The sequence below is a fragment of the Geospiza fortis genome, unplaced genomic scaffold, assembly GCF_000277835.1.
Source record: "Geospiza fortis unplaced genomic scaffold, GeoFor_1.0 scaffold11, whole genome shotgun sequence".
In the NCBI taxonomy this organism is placed as follows: domain Eukaryota; kingdom Metazoa; phylum Chordata; class Aves; order Passeriformes; family Thraupidae; genus Geospiza; species Geospiza fortis.
Genome location: NW_005054304.1, coordinates 14,274,013 through 14,291,209, shown reverse-complemented (window position 1 = coordinate 14,291,209; position 17,197 = coordinate 14,274,013). Strand labels below are relative to the sequence as shown.

The 17,197-nt window shown below is 40.1% G+C and overlaps 1 protein-coding gene across 1 annotated transcript in view; it reads right to left on the bottom strand.

Annotated features, from left to right (window-relative positions):
- Window positions 1-712: 712 nt before the first annotated feature.
- Window positions 713-17,197, bottom strand: part of DKK2 (dickkopf WNT signaling pathway inhibitor 2) — a 40,301-nt gene continuing 23,816 nt past the window's right edge. Inside the window, exons 2-4 of the mRNA XM_031066424.1 lie at window positions 6,492-6,642; window positions 5,762-5,911; window positions 713-5,231 (exon numbers count right to left, since the gene is read on the bottom strand). Coding sequence (XP_030922284.1) covers window positions 4,981-5,231; window positions 5,762-5,911; window positions 6,492-6,642 — 552 coding nt within the window. The 3' untranslated portion in view covers window positions 713-4,980. The remainder of the gene's footprint in view (window positions 5,232-5,761; window positions 5,912-6,491; window positions 6,643-17,197) is intronic.

Sequence of the window (17,197 nt, the reverse complement as noted above, 5' to 3'; positions counted from 1 at the left end):
TGTTATCCAAACAATGTGCCTGAATCCAAAGCGTCTGGAATTACTGGGATTTGGACACAGAGGATCAAAGGTGAGAGGCATATTACTTCCAGGGGAAATAGGCTCAACACTCAGCTTTTGAGGGACCTGAGTCACTAAAACATGCCTCCCCTCTTTGGGTCAGTACTGTGGGGTCGTGGCTCAGGAACAAGGAGAGGGCATTTGCCTTTTCCCCTCTTAATCATTGTGTGGGTACCATTAATGTTCATAGTGTTTGCAATAGCATCTAAGCACTTTCTGAGGTAGCTCGCCCCCTGTCCCCACTGTTTCAAGCTTTGGGCTGGCTCCCACCCTTGCCACCTCCAGCTTTTTCGGTGCTTTCCCCTCACCTCCCACATTTCTGCCACAAGCAGGGCTGTGAAAAGCTGGCAGAGCAGTGAGAGAAGGCTGCAGCAGACACCTGGGGCTTCTCAGTGACTCAGAGAAGCCAGGCAAAGTTGAACAAATGGTAAGAATGGATACAGGGTGTGTATTGTAGTTCCACCCGGTAATATTTGGTAGTGGTGAGCATGTGAAAAACTGTATTAGCTGATAAGGCACTTGAGCTGAAAGTCTTTGTTTATATCAGTGAAACATTGGGATTTAAATGAGGGAGGACAGAACTTGAAACTAACTCTGTTTCTTCACTCCTGTCTCATGCAGCAAAAGAGAGATATCATATCTCAGACTGGTAAGCAAGGTAAGAAACCATAACTTTATTATAAAACAAAATTAATGATTCCTTTGTGTACACTGTGCCCAGAGCAAAAGAAATCCAAAACAACTGCTTTCCCTTTGTCAGGGGACTACAGGTAAGCTTGCTTGGGTGAGGAAGAAGTGTTTGTTTTTACTCCACCACTGTGGGCAGTTATTTTCAGAACATGTGACTGACAACCCAAAGAACAAGGTTTCTTTATTTTTTATAAACGGAGTCTTGATATTACATAATTCTCCTAACAATTAAATTTTTGAAAGTTAGAAGATAGGTCTCAAAAGTCTTAAAATCCTGAGCTTAGACCCACTGTTATATGAGTTTCTGCTGGTTTTGACTTTCAGGATCTCTTTCCTAATAGGCTTTCCTAGAAAAGCAAACTGGAAGGGATGAAAAATACAAATTTTCTTTGATAGCACTTACTTTTGCTAGTGGGGGTGATGATGCAGAGCTCCAAAGTAAAAGCAGAGAGGGAAGCAATAGTTTAGGAATGTCTCTTCTCAGCCTCTGCCCAAGATATTTTAGGGTGTTTGGTGAGGGCTTTTTTTGCTGTTCCTGAGACAATGAGCTGGAAAGTCAGAATATGCAGAAGATGGCTTAAATTTCAGTGAATTCTGGTTTAGGTGGCAGATGCTGGATGTATGCTGTTGAAAGTGTTCTTATAGAAGCAGATTAATAATTTTAATTGTTTTCATTAAAAAATGTTTAAAATCATAAATACTATAGGTTGCAAACAAAATGAGACAAAGCAAATAGTACAGTAATAGACACACACCCACATTTATACTGTAAATCAAATATACGTAGTTACAAAGTAGAAATCCATTATTTTCAGGAAAGTTAGTAAGCATTTCCAAAGAGATGTTGCATTGCTGAGGCTATTCTAGGCTAATAGGAAAATTATTTGAATTGTTCAGCAATAACATCTTGTGTACTTGTGTCATGACAGCAGATTTCTGAAATGTTACTGAACCAAACTCATTCTTAATTCCCGTGATGAGTGACACAGTGAGTGAGAGCAATTATCCCAAAATGTAGCTGTTCTTTCTTTTATTCTCAAACTGAGGTATATTTCCACAAAACACTGACTGACTGTCTTCTAAACAACCAAAGTTCAGTCTTTCGAAACTGCTTGCATGCTACTCTATTCAGCTATGTGGCTCAGCATTTGTGGTGTGCAAGGAACTGCCTGTGCCTATTGTTTTTGTTCCCAGATTAAATCTCTGAAGGCTTTGGCAGTCTTTCCTGAAGTCATTGGGCTCTGAAAATGCTCGCAACTTCATTATGTTGATGTTAAAATTGTTGGAATTTTCAAAGGCCTACCAACTAAATATTGCAAATGACAGTAGCTAAACCTCTTCATTTTATACAATCACTTGTGTGATTTGGAGACCATTCCATCCCCCAAATGAACATCTATTGGAGCAAAGAGTTACCAGAAACATCTAACAGGGATATCAAGACCATTGCTCAATAACCACAGGCATTATTTTGCAATATTTATTGTGCTCTGCAGGAGTTTTCCTGGGATCAAAACTTGGCTGGTTTTATTAACGGTATTCGCAGTTGTGTCACATGGATTGTTTCATGTTATTAGAGCTGAATGCTGTGAGTTACTATTTCAGAATTGCAAGTTATAGTGCGTTTGCATGCTGTAGCCTCTAACAAAATGCTGTGTAATTTGAATACCACCTTTATCCAGCATGAGTCCCTCTGGCACGTATCACTATCCAGGAAATGTGTCTGGATACCTTTCTCTCTTAACCTGGTTGATTTTACATGACACAACCAGGTGCATTATTTTCAAAATGCATTCTTGAGTGTTTAGGGTTAAACCAACCCAAGAGAAGCATACAGGTAGCTGTCACTTAAACCAGTTTCGTAGAAATTATGTATGGGGATTTTAAGATGACCTTCATGTTCTTTACCAGAACTCAGCCTACACACAGACACAAGTACAATCAGATGTTTTCACTTGCATAGCTAAGATACACAATTGGTTTTGTTTCAATTGATTTGCATGTCTTTCTGTAAAGAACTATTCTTCTTAAGCAGCAGGTAAGGAAAAGAATATGGGTAAGATACTTGGGGAGGAATGTGAAAAGAAATTTAATATATTTAATCTTATTATACATTTTTCTACATTAAATTCAACAGGCTGCAAATATATTTGCTACAAAGCTTTGTGTAAGAAATATCTCTATAAGAAAATACATCTCATTAAACACTTCCTGTAAATAAATTATCCCAAATAACTGTGTATTGCAAGAGCAAAATGGTGGGTAGGCCAATAAGAAGAGCTAAAAATGCTGGGACCCCATTTCTGCAACCCCCCTGCTCATTTTCTTTTATGTGTAGTGAGCACTTGAGCAACAAGAGCACTTGAGTTCCTCTTCTGAGTATGTCCTGTGTCAGTTTAAATAAAACTTGTAAAATTGGTTCCTGGACTTTTTTAGTATTTTGCAATTTCTGAGCCTTATTCCTGTTTCAGTGACGTTGGAAAATGCGGGAGTAAGAAGGGTTGTTTCCAGTATGGAAGGAGGTGTGTGAAATACTCTTGTGCTTTAGACTCTTATGAAAGATAAGGGCAATGAAGCTGAGGTCTGTGTCCTAATTAGGAAGGCTGAGTCAAGCAGTGTAGCCAAGCTAAAGCTTTAAGGCAACCCACTGGTGGAAAAATGTGTCAGATAACGGTAATGTGGTCTTCAAAGTTAAACTACATACTGGCCTACCCATGCTGTGCAGAACTGAATAAACAGAAAAGTATCTTTTTATCTTTGTATCACAGAATATGAAAATGGGTAATTAAAAATGGGTAATTACAATTTAGCAGTAGGTCAATTATGGAATCAGACTTCTTTAAAGTAATATCAGTCTTTTTACCAAAGTTTATACAAAGTAATATTTGAAAATAAGTAAAATTTTAAAGTTTGGAAAGACCTGGGAGACAAGTCACAGGAGAGAGGCTGTCCTTTTTTAACCAGTACGCAAACAACGTAGGGTTGGCAGCTGTTTCCACAGTCTACATATTTCTGTCATTCCTGGCAGAACACTCCAGAGCGAGAGGACATCAGTTTCAGGCTGAATACATGCTGGAGGCTGGTATGCTGTGACATCACATGCTGTTTAACAAGTCATTTGTGGCATGCCATCTTCTTACATCCTCTTCTGCAGGAGAGGAGATGCTCACAGGACCCAACTCCTTTTTCTCTGCTCTCTCGGGAACAAATCCATTATACTGCTGCAGAGTGCCATAAGATGTAAAAATTTGAGTTTGTAGCACTATGCTCAAAACACCTCAACAAATGCTGAGGTGTTGAATATATTATATTATAACAGCAACAGAGAAACAACTTCAAAACTCTTCATGTTAAGCACTTCAACACTCTGCTATTTCTTTTGGAAATGTCTATAATGCAAGAATGCTTAGGCAAGGAAAGTATATTTAGGACTAATGAGGAAGTGCCTGTATATAATTCTGGATTCAGCATGCACACACATTTGCTTCATCTGTTCAACCCAACGCATATTAGCAGTAAACTGAGAAAAATACAAGTAATTAAGTGCCTTACTATGACATTGAACTACATAAAGCATTTCAATTTACCCATGTATAGGAAACAAAACCCTGTTTAAATGCCTCCTCTTAGGTAAACTGCCGCTCTCTTGAAATTTTGAGATTCAACTTCTTCATAAGGGCCTGGAAAACATAGCACTCTTGTCCTGCAGGAGTGCTTCTTTGCTGAATGTCAGCCCTGAACAACGAGGGCATGTGGACATTCACCGTAACTTTATTTCCATTTCTCACACCTGCAATGTGGCCAATAATGTGTTGACGGATGAGTCTCCCTGGCATGCACTGCTTCCTATAGGAGTACAATGTATACAATTTCTGTAGAAAATCCTTACCACACTGTAGACCCACTGTAGCCCTAACACTGAACCCCTGAAACATCGTGGGACAACACAGCGAGGTAAGTGACATTCATTTCCACTCTACTTGTTTGCATACTAGCATTTCCCACAAACTGGAGAATTATTTACAGGAGAACCGCGCGGTAGGTGAACTCCAGCTACACTTGTGTTTGCCATACAGCTCAAAAAGAAATGCATTTGGTGTGACTTCTACTCATACTCTAACTGTTACTTTAGCCATTCCACTTTCATTTGCAGTCCCCTTTTTCCACCATGCCATAATGCATTAAACACATAAAGCCACAGTCACTCAATACTATCTCCCCAATCCTCATTCAGATCTTCTGGCACACATGAAGTCTTGATTTAGAAGAGGAGGTCGCATCTTTCCATACTTTACAAGACAAACCCTTGGCACAGTCACATCGTTGGAAAATCTCCAGTCCATGGGAGCCTTTCTTGCGCTGTTTGGTACACACCTCTCCCTGATGCAACACAGGCTTGCAAATTTTGGTCCAGAAGTGGCGAGCACAGCAGTGTCCCTCAATGCAGTCCGATGACCGTAGGCAAGGATCGCCTTCGTGTCCTAAAAAGAGCAACCAAATTACTTTATCTAACAGAAAAATGTGAAACTACAGATTTAGGTCAGATTTATGCAAATGAAACTGAGCAAAAGGAGAGGTGATATTTCCATCTGTGGCTATTTGAAGGATGTAAACACAGGAGAAAATACTAATTAGGAAGGTTCAAGGGTGTAATTCGTGAGACCTGCCATATGACTTAGTAAGGAGAAATTCAGCTTCAAGATTGTAAGTGGAATTACAAGTGTTCAATTACATGGCTGCTACAAGAGGAGGATGTCTGTAGTCTTGCACAACTGATAACATGATTGTCAGTCCACATCTGATACAGAGAAGAAAGCAGATGCTGTTTCAATCACAGGAACTGCCAGTTGACATTACATCACTTTCTGAGTCATGCTGTGATCTCTCACAATAGACATTCACTCCCTGTGAAATTACTGCCTATTTCTGGTTTCCACTGCTGTATCTTAACAGCAGTAACATGATTCATGACATGAAGGAACAGAGCAGTCCAGTCCAAATGTGATCTTACCCTTTATGTGTGACAGCTTGGATCGGGGCCTCCCCAGGTTGTGCCATCCCAAATCCTTGCTCGCATAATGACCATTCTTTTTGTTGCGTGGCCCTTCTAGAGCAGGGATGTGAGGAGTAAGGATACTTTCAGTCACTGGTATGCAAATACCTGCAAGGAAAAGACAGTCACTCAAAGATTTGAATAAGAGGAAAAGCAGCTGAGAGACATGCACCGACTGGGTCAGGATGATGAAAGCACCGGGGTTTGGCCTCAGAGAAGCTCAGCTCTAATCACATGTTCACCTCTGGTTCCTGGCACTTAACCTCACCACAGCTCTGCTTCACTCACTGTCAGACAGTCTCTCTGTCACTCTGGCTTTATGGCCTGAGCCCTTGGAGAGGTCCTTACAGACATGTCTCTCCAGTCTCCATGGAAATGCAAACAGTATGGTTATAATCCTCCCCAGAGAGAGTAGATTCAGGATTCATTAAGTCTCCTTTGCTTCCTTACAATATGACTACTGTGCAGTCTTCCAGTGAATCAAAGCACACTGAATGTAGAGCTGTGATTTTAGGCAGCATTTTGTGTTTCTCCATCACAAAATATAAGAAAAGACTGGTAGTACATGAGCCCTATACTATTAAAGAAAATTAGGCAGAGTGGAACAAAGTAGACGATTAAGTTTTCTCGGCTTAGAAAAAGAGCTACCACCCAGGAAAAAATACTGTTGTAGGGCTGGCAGCTGTACCGTTGTTGCAGCGGTTCCCGGGGCAGCACATCCCGTCCCGGTGGCAGCGCTTCTTCTTCCTGCGGCACACCATGCACGCGGACATGGCTTGGTGAGGGCTGTGGCAGTACCGCCCCACCTCGCACTCCTTGTCATTACTGCAGGGATAGGCCTGGAGGGGAACAGAAAGGTCTACAGTCAGGCACGCCTTTGCACATGGAATGGATGCAGCCTGTTAAAAAAAAAAAAAACCAAAAAACAAAACAAGCAAACAAACAAAAAACAAAAAAACAAACTGCCACTGAAACCTCCAAAATAAAACAATAGCTGAGGTAACAATTCACAGGGCTAGGAGATGCAACTAGGGGTGCTCCACTGCAGCCACACAGCAATCTTTAAGCTCACACAACTGCTGGTCATTCCATAAAGAATAAGAGATGCTTGCTCATGGTTTCATCTTTCCTTACTTCAAACGTATATGGGCACAAGAGAGTTCATATTTTTGTGGATTCAGGGATCTGATTCATAGGCAAGAGCTTAAAACTCCACGAGGAATCAATACAGCCATGAAAGCCAGTAATAATACTGAAACACATCCTCCAAAAGGTAACATTTAATTTTAAACTCTGAGGAGGCATTCTTCCTTTGGCAGTTGTCAAACACATTGGTTATTATCAATAAGCTCAGTGTTGTCACCATGAGTATCTGCATCACACTCATTCAAATGTCTGTAACTGCACCACTCATCCCTGGCCCACACCAGTGGGATTCCTTGGAAGTGAACAAATGTCACTGGTCAGCATTTCACTTTGATAACCTTTCATTCACTCCTGGTCTCAGTATACTCCTTATACTTGCCACCTGCTAAACAACACCCTATGGTATGCAGCATGGAATGTATTACAGAGCACAAAATATTTTGCATGTATAATTCCCTATAAGCAGATACATGGGTAAACAATTCTTCTCTATTCATCAAAACCAGCATTACCTCACAGGAAAAAAGACTTTAAAAAGGAAAAAAACAAAAGCAAAAGCACTGCATTGTCCCATAAAGATAAAGAAAACTTTGTTCCTACAAAAGGAAAAGAGAAGATTCTTGAAAGAGACACAATAATACACACTGCCACATTCCAGGATGCTTTCTGCTGACTCCCACACAGCTACAACTATGCTATCTGTTTGAATCTAATTTTACTGCCTGTAAAATTAATTATAGATTTTTTCCATTCCTCCAATTATTCTTGAAGAATTTGTTTAAATAAAAAAATATGACAATAAATTTTGTGCACTTCCTGGAAAATTATGTTTACATTTCCTCAACTAATTTTCTCCAGTATTTCAAATAAATAAAACTATTGCTTTTCAAAACAATTTTGCAATTTATTTTTCACCCCCCCCAAAAAAGCTCAACTGACTAATTTCCAGTGTAGGATGATTACTTTTCTGTAATCATTTTTGAAATCAAGACATATATTTCTCTCAGAAAAGAAAAACTTCAAGGTCTTTGAGAATTCACTTTGCAAGTTGTTTCTTTAGGTGGAGAAACTCTTGTCTATCTATCTTCATGCAATTCTGTTGAGAATCACATAAGAAACAAGAGGTCTTCAAAGAAAACCTAATTTCTCTCATGTCAGTAGTGGGAGGGGAAACTATGCCATTTCTCATGTGACTTCTTGAGTTGTTTGTCGAAATTTACTTTACAGTACCAAAAGTGCTGGCTGGGTATTTCCCAAGTGCTGTTGCCTCATTACTTCTGCCTTCTGAATATGTGCCTTTAAGACTTTTTCCAGGGTGTAGCTGTTTGGAGTAATCTGAAATATGTGGAAGTCTTTTAGCCTTAAGAATGGACATTTCCTGAAGAGGATGAAATTAAAGAAGGCCAGATCTTTTAAGCTAGAAGTACCATAAGACTTTCCTTATTTAAATTGTACCTTACTAACCTATGGATCTTACAATGCAAAAAAAAAAAAAGCGGTTTTATATAGACTTGTGCATGGTTATACTGAGTTTGGAAAATACTAATTCTGCTAGCTGGAGGAAATGCAAATAAAAAACAGATGGACTGGCTAAAACCTGGAGATGAAGGCATTTTAGACCCTTGTCTGTCATCAAGACCTTCATAACAGCATCTTTTTTCCAATATGGGCATGTGGCATACACCTGCAACTTGTCAGCAAGAAGCCTACTTGCAGTTTTATTTTGGTTCCTCAAATAGCTTCTTAAAAAAAAAAGAGTTCCCTGATCCTCAACGGTGCTAATGAATGCTCTCACATACCATATCTAGTGATTGTTTTACTTTTGGCTTTTAAGCTGAGTGACATGGAAAAGGTATTTTAAGATACACATCTAATTTTCAGCTCTACGCTCTGTCCTTGAGAATGGTGAAAGTAACAAAAGACAACTTCAAAAATTGCTAAGAAAATAAAGAGAACCCAGCCTTTCTTCCCAATCTAGAGCCCATTCCCAAATAAAAATGAATTACAATAAGGCAAAACTGACCTACCTAAGGCAAATGACTGCAGCACATCAAAAAATAAGTCTGTTACATGTCGCTTAGATAACAACTAATAGGTCCACTCAAAAGACCAGCTACCAGCCAGCCATACTAGAAACCCTCTTGCAAATGCCTGCTGCCACCAACTATTTTGATCATTCAAAATCACTATCCATTTATAGCCTGGCTATCAATCACAGGACCTTGAAACAAAAATGCCTATATAGCCTTGTGTCTGTTTCCCAGTCACTAGACATTCATTAGAATAGACATAATTCCTGCTCTCAGCAGAGTAATTCCTATTGCTGTGTAGCATTCATTACAGAAACAGAAAAATAAAATAACATATTGTGTAGCCTTGGCTAGCAGGAGGGAAATGCATCCATAATTACTGCTTTGTTGTCAGTTGAGTCAATCTAGGTATACTTCTTTAAAATAGAGGGTAAAGAAAACATACTTGTAAAAACGTGCATGTTAACTATTATCTATGTATAAGCCAAGGTTTCCAAAATCTCCTGCATCGCAGTGCCTGGAACAGTCTCTACGTTCAGAGAATTGTGGAGAACATTTCCTATATACAACACAAAGACACAGATCAGTCCCAGATGGAGAGGGAAGAAGCAAGCTGTAAACCAGCCCTACTTCCCCAGCAATGATAACTAATTCTATAAGGCACATCATTCTTTCACATTCTTCAGCTACACGTATCATTTTCTGGTTGTAAATCTCCATCCACTAAACACAGCTTTGATAGCATGGGAAACCAGATGAAACTGAGATAAAATACGTAGCACTCTCTGAAGCTGCATTTAAACAATCTTATTTTTTTATCCCTCTTGCAGGCAATCAAGTCACCCGTGGCATGACATGAACTAGATGTGCCTGTGATAATGAGTCACATTTTCAGAATGTGTTGTCTGATTAGGAGCATTGTTTACTGACATGTTTTTTCCTAAGCCATTCCAATTAGTTTTGTATCCTTGTATAAAAGATACTGTTGATTACTTGTCCAAAACTGTACAGCAAAGGGATTTTTGCAATGTTGGAGGATTCAGGCTAGATGTTGAAATGGGTATTGCTTGTGCTGTGCCAAAATGTCACCTACATCAGTCCACCAAGACTAACCCTTACCAGTCAGGTCACAACAATACTGAGATGTTAAACTTTTCTCTTGGGGAGCGAGAATATTCCTTCCCTTCTGAATTTATATTCAAAATTTCATGATTGAAATACTCAAGGAAAATTATGCAGATGATAGAGGACAAAAGTTGGGGATTTTTATAGTTGAACAAGTTGTTCCAAGCACTAAGATCTTCCTTTTTATATTAACTTCCCAGGAAGGTGGTGTAAGGAACTGATTGTCTACATTTTGTGGCTAAGTGGGTGATGTCATTCCCATGATTTGAGAATCATGCAGCAGTGAGGTTTATGCTTACCTTTGTCTTTCTCCTTCTGACAGAAGACCTCTTAGCTCCGTTTCTCAGTGCAATGACACTTTCTTGATATTTTTGCTGGAGTCATTTGCTATCACACATATTTTATAGGCACCACAGAGTTTCACTGCAAGCTGTAGCAATATTAAGTGGTGAGACTGTTGTGCTAAGAAGTCAAACAGTTTGAGTCTCTCTGTCTGACACTATAAAACATAATGGAGAAGCACTCCAGGGGGAGAGTAAGACAGATGCTGTAATGTGCTGAAGGGTGAGAAGACTGATGGCAAACATACTTTATTGAGCTTTGGGAGATAAGGTCTTGAATTTCAGCATGGCCTCCAGCAAATATTTGAAGACCATATTCCCAGTCAGTGTCTTAATCACCAGGCTCTCATCTGCTTGTATTAGGATGTTTTGTTTGCTTTTATGCTGAAGTACTCCACACTGTACTAGGTAATCACAAGACAGTGAAAGGCAGGAAGAGCCACTGGCATTTTCACCTAGACTGTGTCATCACTTATCCAGCACAAGCAGTTGAGACACTGCTGGCTTCAGACCCACCTTCAACGCTGACAGGAGCTGTGCCCAAATAGGTGTTTTGATGGAAAAGATATCAGTAGCGATTCCCCCAGAAGCAATTAACTTTTTTTTAAAAACACATCATAAAATCCAAGTGCAGAGTCAGTCCTGGCAGAAAATCATGGCTACTACCCCTCCCAGCAGAAGAAACAGCATGGAGGTTGTCCATTAGCCTTTCACTGCAGCTGCCAAGCAGCACTCAGTGAGACAGATGAATTTCATGCACCACAGAAATGACAGTACCACTGCATGTTCTGCATACTCTGCCAGATTTGGTCCACATAATCATTCCCTGATTATAGTGGGGACTGAGTGGAAGAAGAGGAGAAAAGCTACAACCAGTTGTACAGCCAGGAAGTGAGAGCTCTCCAGAGCTACCAGGTCAGTCCTTCATCATCCTCTCTCACTTGGCAACGAGGCAGTAGCTATATTGCAAAGGTGAGACAAGGGACTCAAGGAAATGGACACATACGTTAACCCAGGAATGGCCTTGCTTCCTGGTACCCATATGTCAGAAAACTAATTCAGGCTTTTACTCAGTTTTGTACATATTATCCCTATTTATTAATATCCTGTGCAAATACCTGTGCCACTAGGCTGTGCTACCACATACTACAGACATCTTCTGCTGTCAAAATCTCTTCTATATCACATCTACACAATCTTTTATATTCATACAATGTCTGTGAGACTGATTGCCACAAATGAATTGGTACTGCAACTCAGTTTATTACTCACTTGTTACTTAAGGAAAAAAAAGTTATTTTCTCCATTTCAATTAATGATGCTTCTGTACATTTTAAAATAATGACTGTGAAGGAGATGGAAGCTGAACTCTCTGTAGCCAATATGCTGGCTAGATGATCAAAACTGTCCTGAACTATAGGCAAGAGGACAGAGTTTCCAACCTCCACTTGAGAGATGAACAAAAGAGATTGTTTGCCTTTAGTCTTGGGCATATTGCTTAATATTCCGAAGCCATCAGGCACAATGAAGCAACCAACTGGCTCAATCATGGTGAGAGTCTCTCCTTCCCATCCTGCTTTGGACAGGACAGAACTATCTTTCAGAGCAAGGACTTGATCCCCATGGAGCAAACATATGAAATAGCCACAGGGGTGCCATGTTTTCTTTTTCTTTTCTCTTTCTCTGAAGAATTAGTAATCCAAATTAAAAGCATGCCAATAAATTAGGAAATGCAAACATATGCTTTAACCAAGTAGCCTGCTGTCAAGACTAACTACAAAGAATGCAAGTCATTGTTTGGCTCCCCAGTTGGGCCTGATTCTGAGTTGGGTCTCAGATTTGTTTTGGCTTTTAACAGATCAGCATTGGTGGGACAGTTGTATGCAACATGTGGCCTGTAGAGCTAAATGAATACATCACATGTGGGACTTGTCCCACTCGCCTCTTTGGAGACAGAGTGAAGATTCTCTCAGAAGTCTGAGAGAAATCCTAACATGATCTCACAGGATACAAACCTTAGTAACAATGGAAATAACAGCTCTTTATTCGGCACCACATGAATGTGATAAAGCAGAATGGAGGAGGTAAGAGGAGAATTCAAAGCCTTTTTATAACCAACAAACAACGCAAACTCCCAGCTCTTTGTGGGTTGTCTTTTTCCCTGCAAGGCAACTAAACTACTTACTGATAGCTACTCAGGTGTATCCAGAAAAATCCACCTTTGACAGACTCCAGCCTAACTTTCTCCTAGCTGCTAAGCAGACACGTAGGTTAAGATGCGGACAAGAAATTACCATTATTTACTATTTTATTATTAATAATTAAACAAGAAAAGCGTTTATCAGCAGCCATCTGGAGTGATGTATTTTTCCCACAGCACTGCTGATGTTGCTTTTTTCTATTCTTAGCTCAGCAGAGGCATAGATGATAGTAAGGAATCTCACTGTGTGCAAGCACAAAGCCATGGTTAATTTATCCCATGGAGGAAATCATGCTGTGCTCTCAGACAGCTCCAGACATGGATCCTGTCTCAGACTGAGAAATCAGAAACTCTCAACTCTCAGTGACTGCTGTGGCACAGATCCTTCCTAAAAGAAAAACTTAACAGTAGTTGCAATGAAACAGTTTTACTTCTTTCAGTTGCCATAGCACACTTAATGATTCAATTTTTCTCACCAAACCTTGTTTTTTTTTATATAACTCTGACCCATTTCTCTGCCAGACCTAAAGAGAAAAGTGCCATATTCAGCCTCTAGATTCAGTACAAGCACTTTCTTCTAGAGATAATTTATTTTTAACTCTTCAATTTAACACAACACTGCTGTTACATGAGGTCTGATTCACAGAGTGCTACATCATGGATACATATATTGCAGCTTCCAAAGATTATTCCTTCAAACTGTGTGGATAATGTTCCCAGAAGCCTGCATTATTAAACAATAAATACTCATTTTTCAAAGGAATTCTCAATCCACTGCTAGACCACCAGGGAAAGAACATTTCTATGACCTGCAGTAGTCCAGCCCTCATGATTTGCTAGAGCCAAAGAAAACTCAGATCTTAACAACCAGAAAACAAACCTCACTGAGGTCCCTCTGAACCAACTGAGGCAAGACTCACAGGGGTCCTCTCGTAAGTTTTCCTTGTGCAAACAATAATGCCATGGAAAACAACATCCTGTTCTGCAAGCGCTAGGCAATTGTGGAGGGAGCTGCGCTCAGGGGGAGTGTGTGGCTGTATCTGGTGGAAAGAGAGTTCAGACACCTCCAAATAAACAGGGGAGCTGTGCTGCCCTATTTCACACAGCCCTAGTCAGCGTTAGCAGTGACTCTCCCAGTGCAGACAGGAAAAAACCTCCGAAGATTTTCCTGAATGACATCTCACTCAATGTGACTTTCAGTGAACATAATGAATTTCAACAAGCATTTCAGGTCTAGACTATCTAGATTACTCCAACCTATTCTACACCTTATAAATCTACACCTTCTCTTACAGAACTACCTACATTTTGTGTCCTATTGGGAGAAGGTAGTGTCTGTTTAAAGCTGGCCTTGGCTTCAGAAAGACATATGGAGGAAGGTAATCTGAAAGAATGCAAGTGGATCAGCAAAATTTCCTGGAGGATACTATTATCTCAGTTAAACCTGCCTTAATTTAGTGCATTTTACATGTGGCATGAAAGTATAAACACAAATGTTTAACACATTTAGAACAATCCACCTTAAAATTTTATTGAACTTAATTCACCTTCAATTCCTCACCATACTTCTATAAATTTTAAAATAATGACTGCAAAAGAGGTAGAAGCTGACCTAGGTAAAGCCAGAAAGCTACATTTCCAAATAACTTAAAGGACAGCACAGTATGCCCAAAATATGCAAAGATGTACATTGTTTATCACAGAACAGCATCAAACTTGCTCCAGAATACAGCAAATACATTGTCTCTGAGGGAGCACAGCTATGAGTTTTCCAATTCTATCCTATCTTTAAGACAAATTATCACCCTTAGATCCATATTGGCATCACTCAGCTGAATCCTCTCTTCTCAAAGCAAGCAAACTGTTTCCTGCCCCATGCACAGTATACATACAGAGGTGCTCAGCTTTTCCCTGTCTACCTGGTATTATGACCATGATATTTCATAGCAGTGTTTCCTCCTCAACATTTGGAGAGATCATGAGCCACCTATTCTGCTTGATTTTGAAGGTGGCTTCCTACTCTGTAGAACTGGGACCTTACAGAAGACATGATTAAAGAAGGTACAAAAATTTGGGGAACGTTCAGTTTGACCCCAAATCCTACAGGCTCTGTCTCAATGTGTCTGATTCATGTTGTTTGGTGAACTACCAGCAGCAGCATCACAACAGAGCATTAAAACAATGTTAGTTAATCTTTGAAGTCAACAGCGTAGCTCTAAATCAATATGACAGGAAGCCTCCAAGCCTTGATTTTATGTCATTTTAGAATGCATCACCAAAGGCTGCTCAAAGAATGAAGGTTTGTTAACACATGCTTTGTTCTATGTCCAGTCTTTTCAGCAGGTTGTTCTTGCCCTTTTATCTCTGCCTTTTCCCCACTCTTTTTCTGAAGGTTTTTCTTTTTAGTTTTGTCTCTAATTGTCTATTTATCTCTCATCTCAGCAGGAGAGTCTTCTGGCTTTCTGATCAACATGTTTACTGCAATGGATGAGCAGTTGGAATACTAAGAATCCAGATGAAAACAGTTAGCAGACCCTATGGCTCCTAAAGTACCAGGCATTAAAACAGAGGGAAATACTCAGATTATGTGGTTGGGTGTAGAATAACACTGTTGGAAATTGGCAGCGAGTTACTGCTTAACACCTGGGTTTGAACATCTACAAATCATGGCACACTGTCAAGGTGGAGCTTTTATTGGGAGCCATCTCTGCAAGCATGTATACAGAATAAGAAAAAAGAGATGACAGCTTTACCTTCTGTAGTATTCCTACTAAGCGAGTAAACTGCCTTTGCTTTCAAACATCCACAAATTCTAGAAAAACAAGGGGAAAACCTATCTTATTGAAGTCAGTGCAAAAACTTTCCTTTGTCTGCTACACTGCCTGGAAAGAGAGTGCTTTCAGGTTATAAACATTTGTGTAGCATCTGCAATCCTCACCCTGGAAATGACTCTTTGCTATTCCTTACAGAATATACGTTGCATTGAAGAATATAAAGCATTTAAGACACCATTTTTCAAAATGCACTTTCTCTGCTTTTCATATTTAAGAGGACAGTCCTGAAAGCAGGATTTTGTGGCAGCTGGAGAGACAGCTAGATGCCTTATGTCTGAGAAGGATGAACTGCAGTCTCCACCTCTGCAGACTGCTGACCACAATCTAACATCATTACTGAATGTCAGCATTATTGTCTCCTTCCCTGATGGCCATCTATGTGGGAACACCTGACTCATATGCCACTTCCAACCCCCAGTTCTTTCTCTATGCGTCAGAAACCACCACTGTCATCTGATATTCCAAACACCTTCCCTCTTTTCCTGTTCTATGTGAGTCCCGCTGCAACATGATGGCTGTGACTGCTCCATTGCAGGGGGAACTGAGAATGCCAAAGCACCTACAGAGAATGGAAATCAGACATCGAAATTCCATCAGTCCAGCTTTAATGTCAGAACAATCAACCAACTCTGAGCTACCTGCAACAGCTCCCACTTCCCAATCTCTTGTACCACAGATGATTCAGAGGCATTGCCACAGAAGTCCATGAGTTTTAAGGAAAAAGAAAGAAACAAAAAGAGTTAGTATTTCTTCAGTTTTTACAATTGGTCTGCATGAGTGAGACTGACAAACAGGACAAGTCAATAATGCAGCTTGGGACTTTCCTTTTCATAGCACCAAGACGGATTACAGTATGAGAGTGTAGCTTCTCATCCTGACTCATTCTAGGAGGAGTTGTGCTTGGATGAGGAGCCAGCAGTGCTTATGCAGTGGGACTACCTGCAGAAAAGAAAACAGTTTCCCTGCTGTCCTGGGAAAACACTTGGTCACAGCCCCCTGAGGGCACAGGCAACCGCTGTGAAGTGCTTAGACTCATACTGCTGCTCAGCTGACTCCGCAGTAAGAGTAAAATGAAAAATTTTAATACTAGGCTATTAAGGCAAATTATCACAGTTTACTCAAAGAAAGCCAAAGATGACAAAGGGAAAGGATTCCTAAAAGCTCCATTAAAAATGCCATTGTACTCTTATTATATGATTAAGCTGGAACTGCCTACCAAACTTCAGCCTGTGGTAAATAATGTAGCAATCAAGGTTTCAACACTATTCACCCTTTTCCCCCCTTTTCTTTTAAAATGCTCCTGGTTAATTTTGCACAAACAAGAAAACAGGAACAGCACAGCAAGGCAAGAATAGCTTGTGAGTAAAACCAGATGAAGACTAACATATTTACATAGTGTAATGACTTCACTATTAATTCAAACAAACCCAGACCCCAATTCTCAGAAGAGAGAGCGAGCACATGCAGTCCAGGAGGCAAGAACAGGGTGGCTTCAGACTACATTTATGTCTGCAGCCCCTGAGTTAGTAGAGACTGCTCTTAGTTTCAGTCTGCAATAGTCACTGGGGGACCATCTTTCATTCCAGACACTGTACACCGACTACACCCTCTTCTCAATCTTATGGGCCCCTTTCCATTTTCAAGGAAGACTTCCTTCAGTGCTAGGGACCATAACACAAAAGAGACAGAACATTAGGATTTCAGAAAATATCTGATTT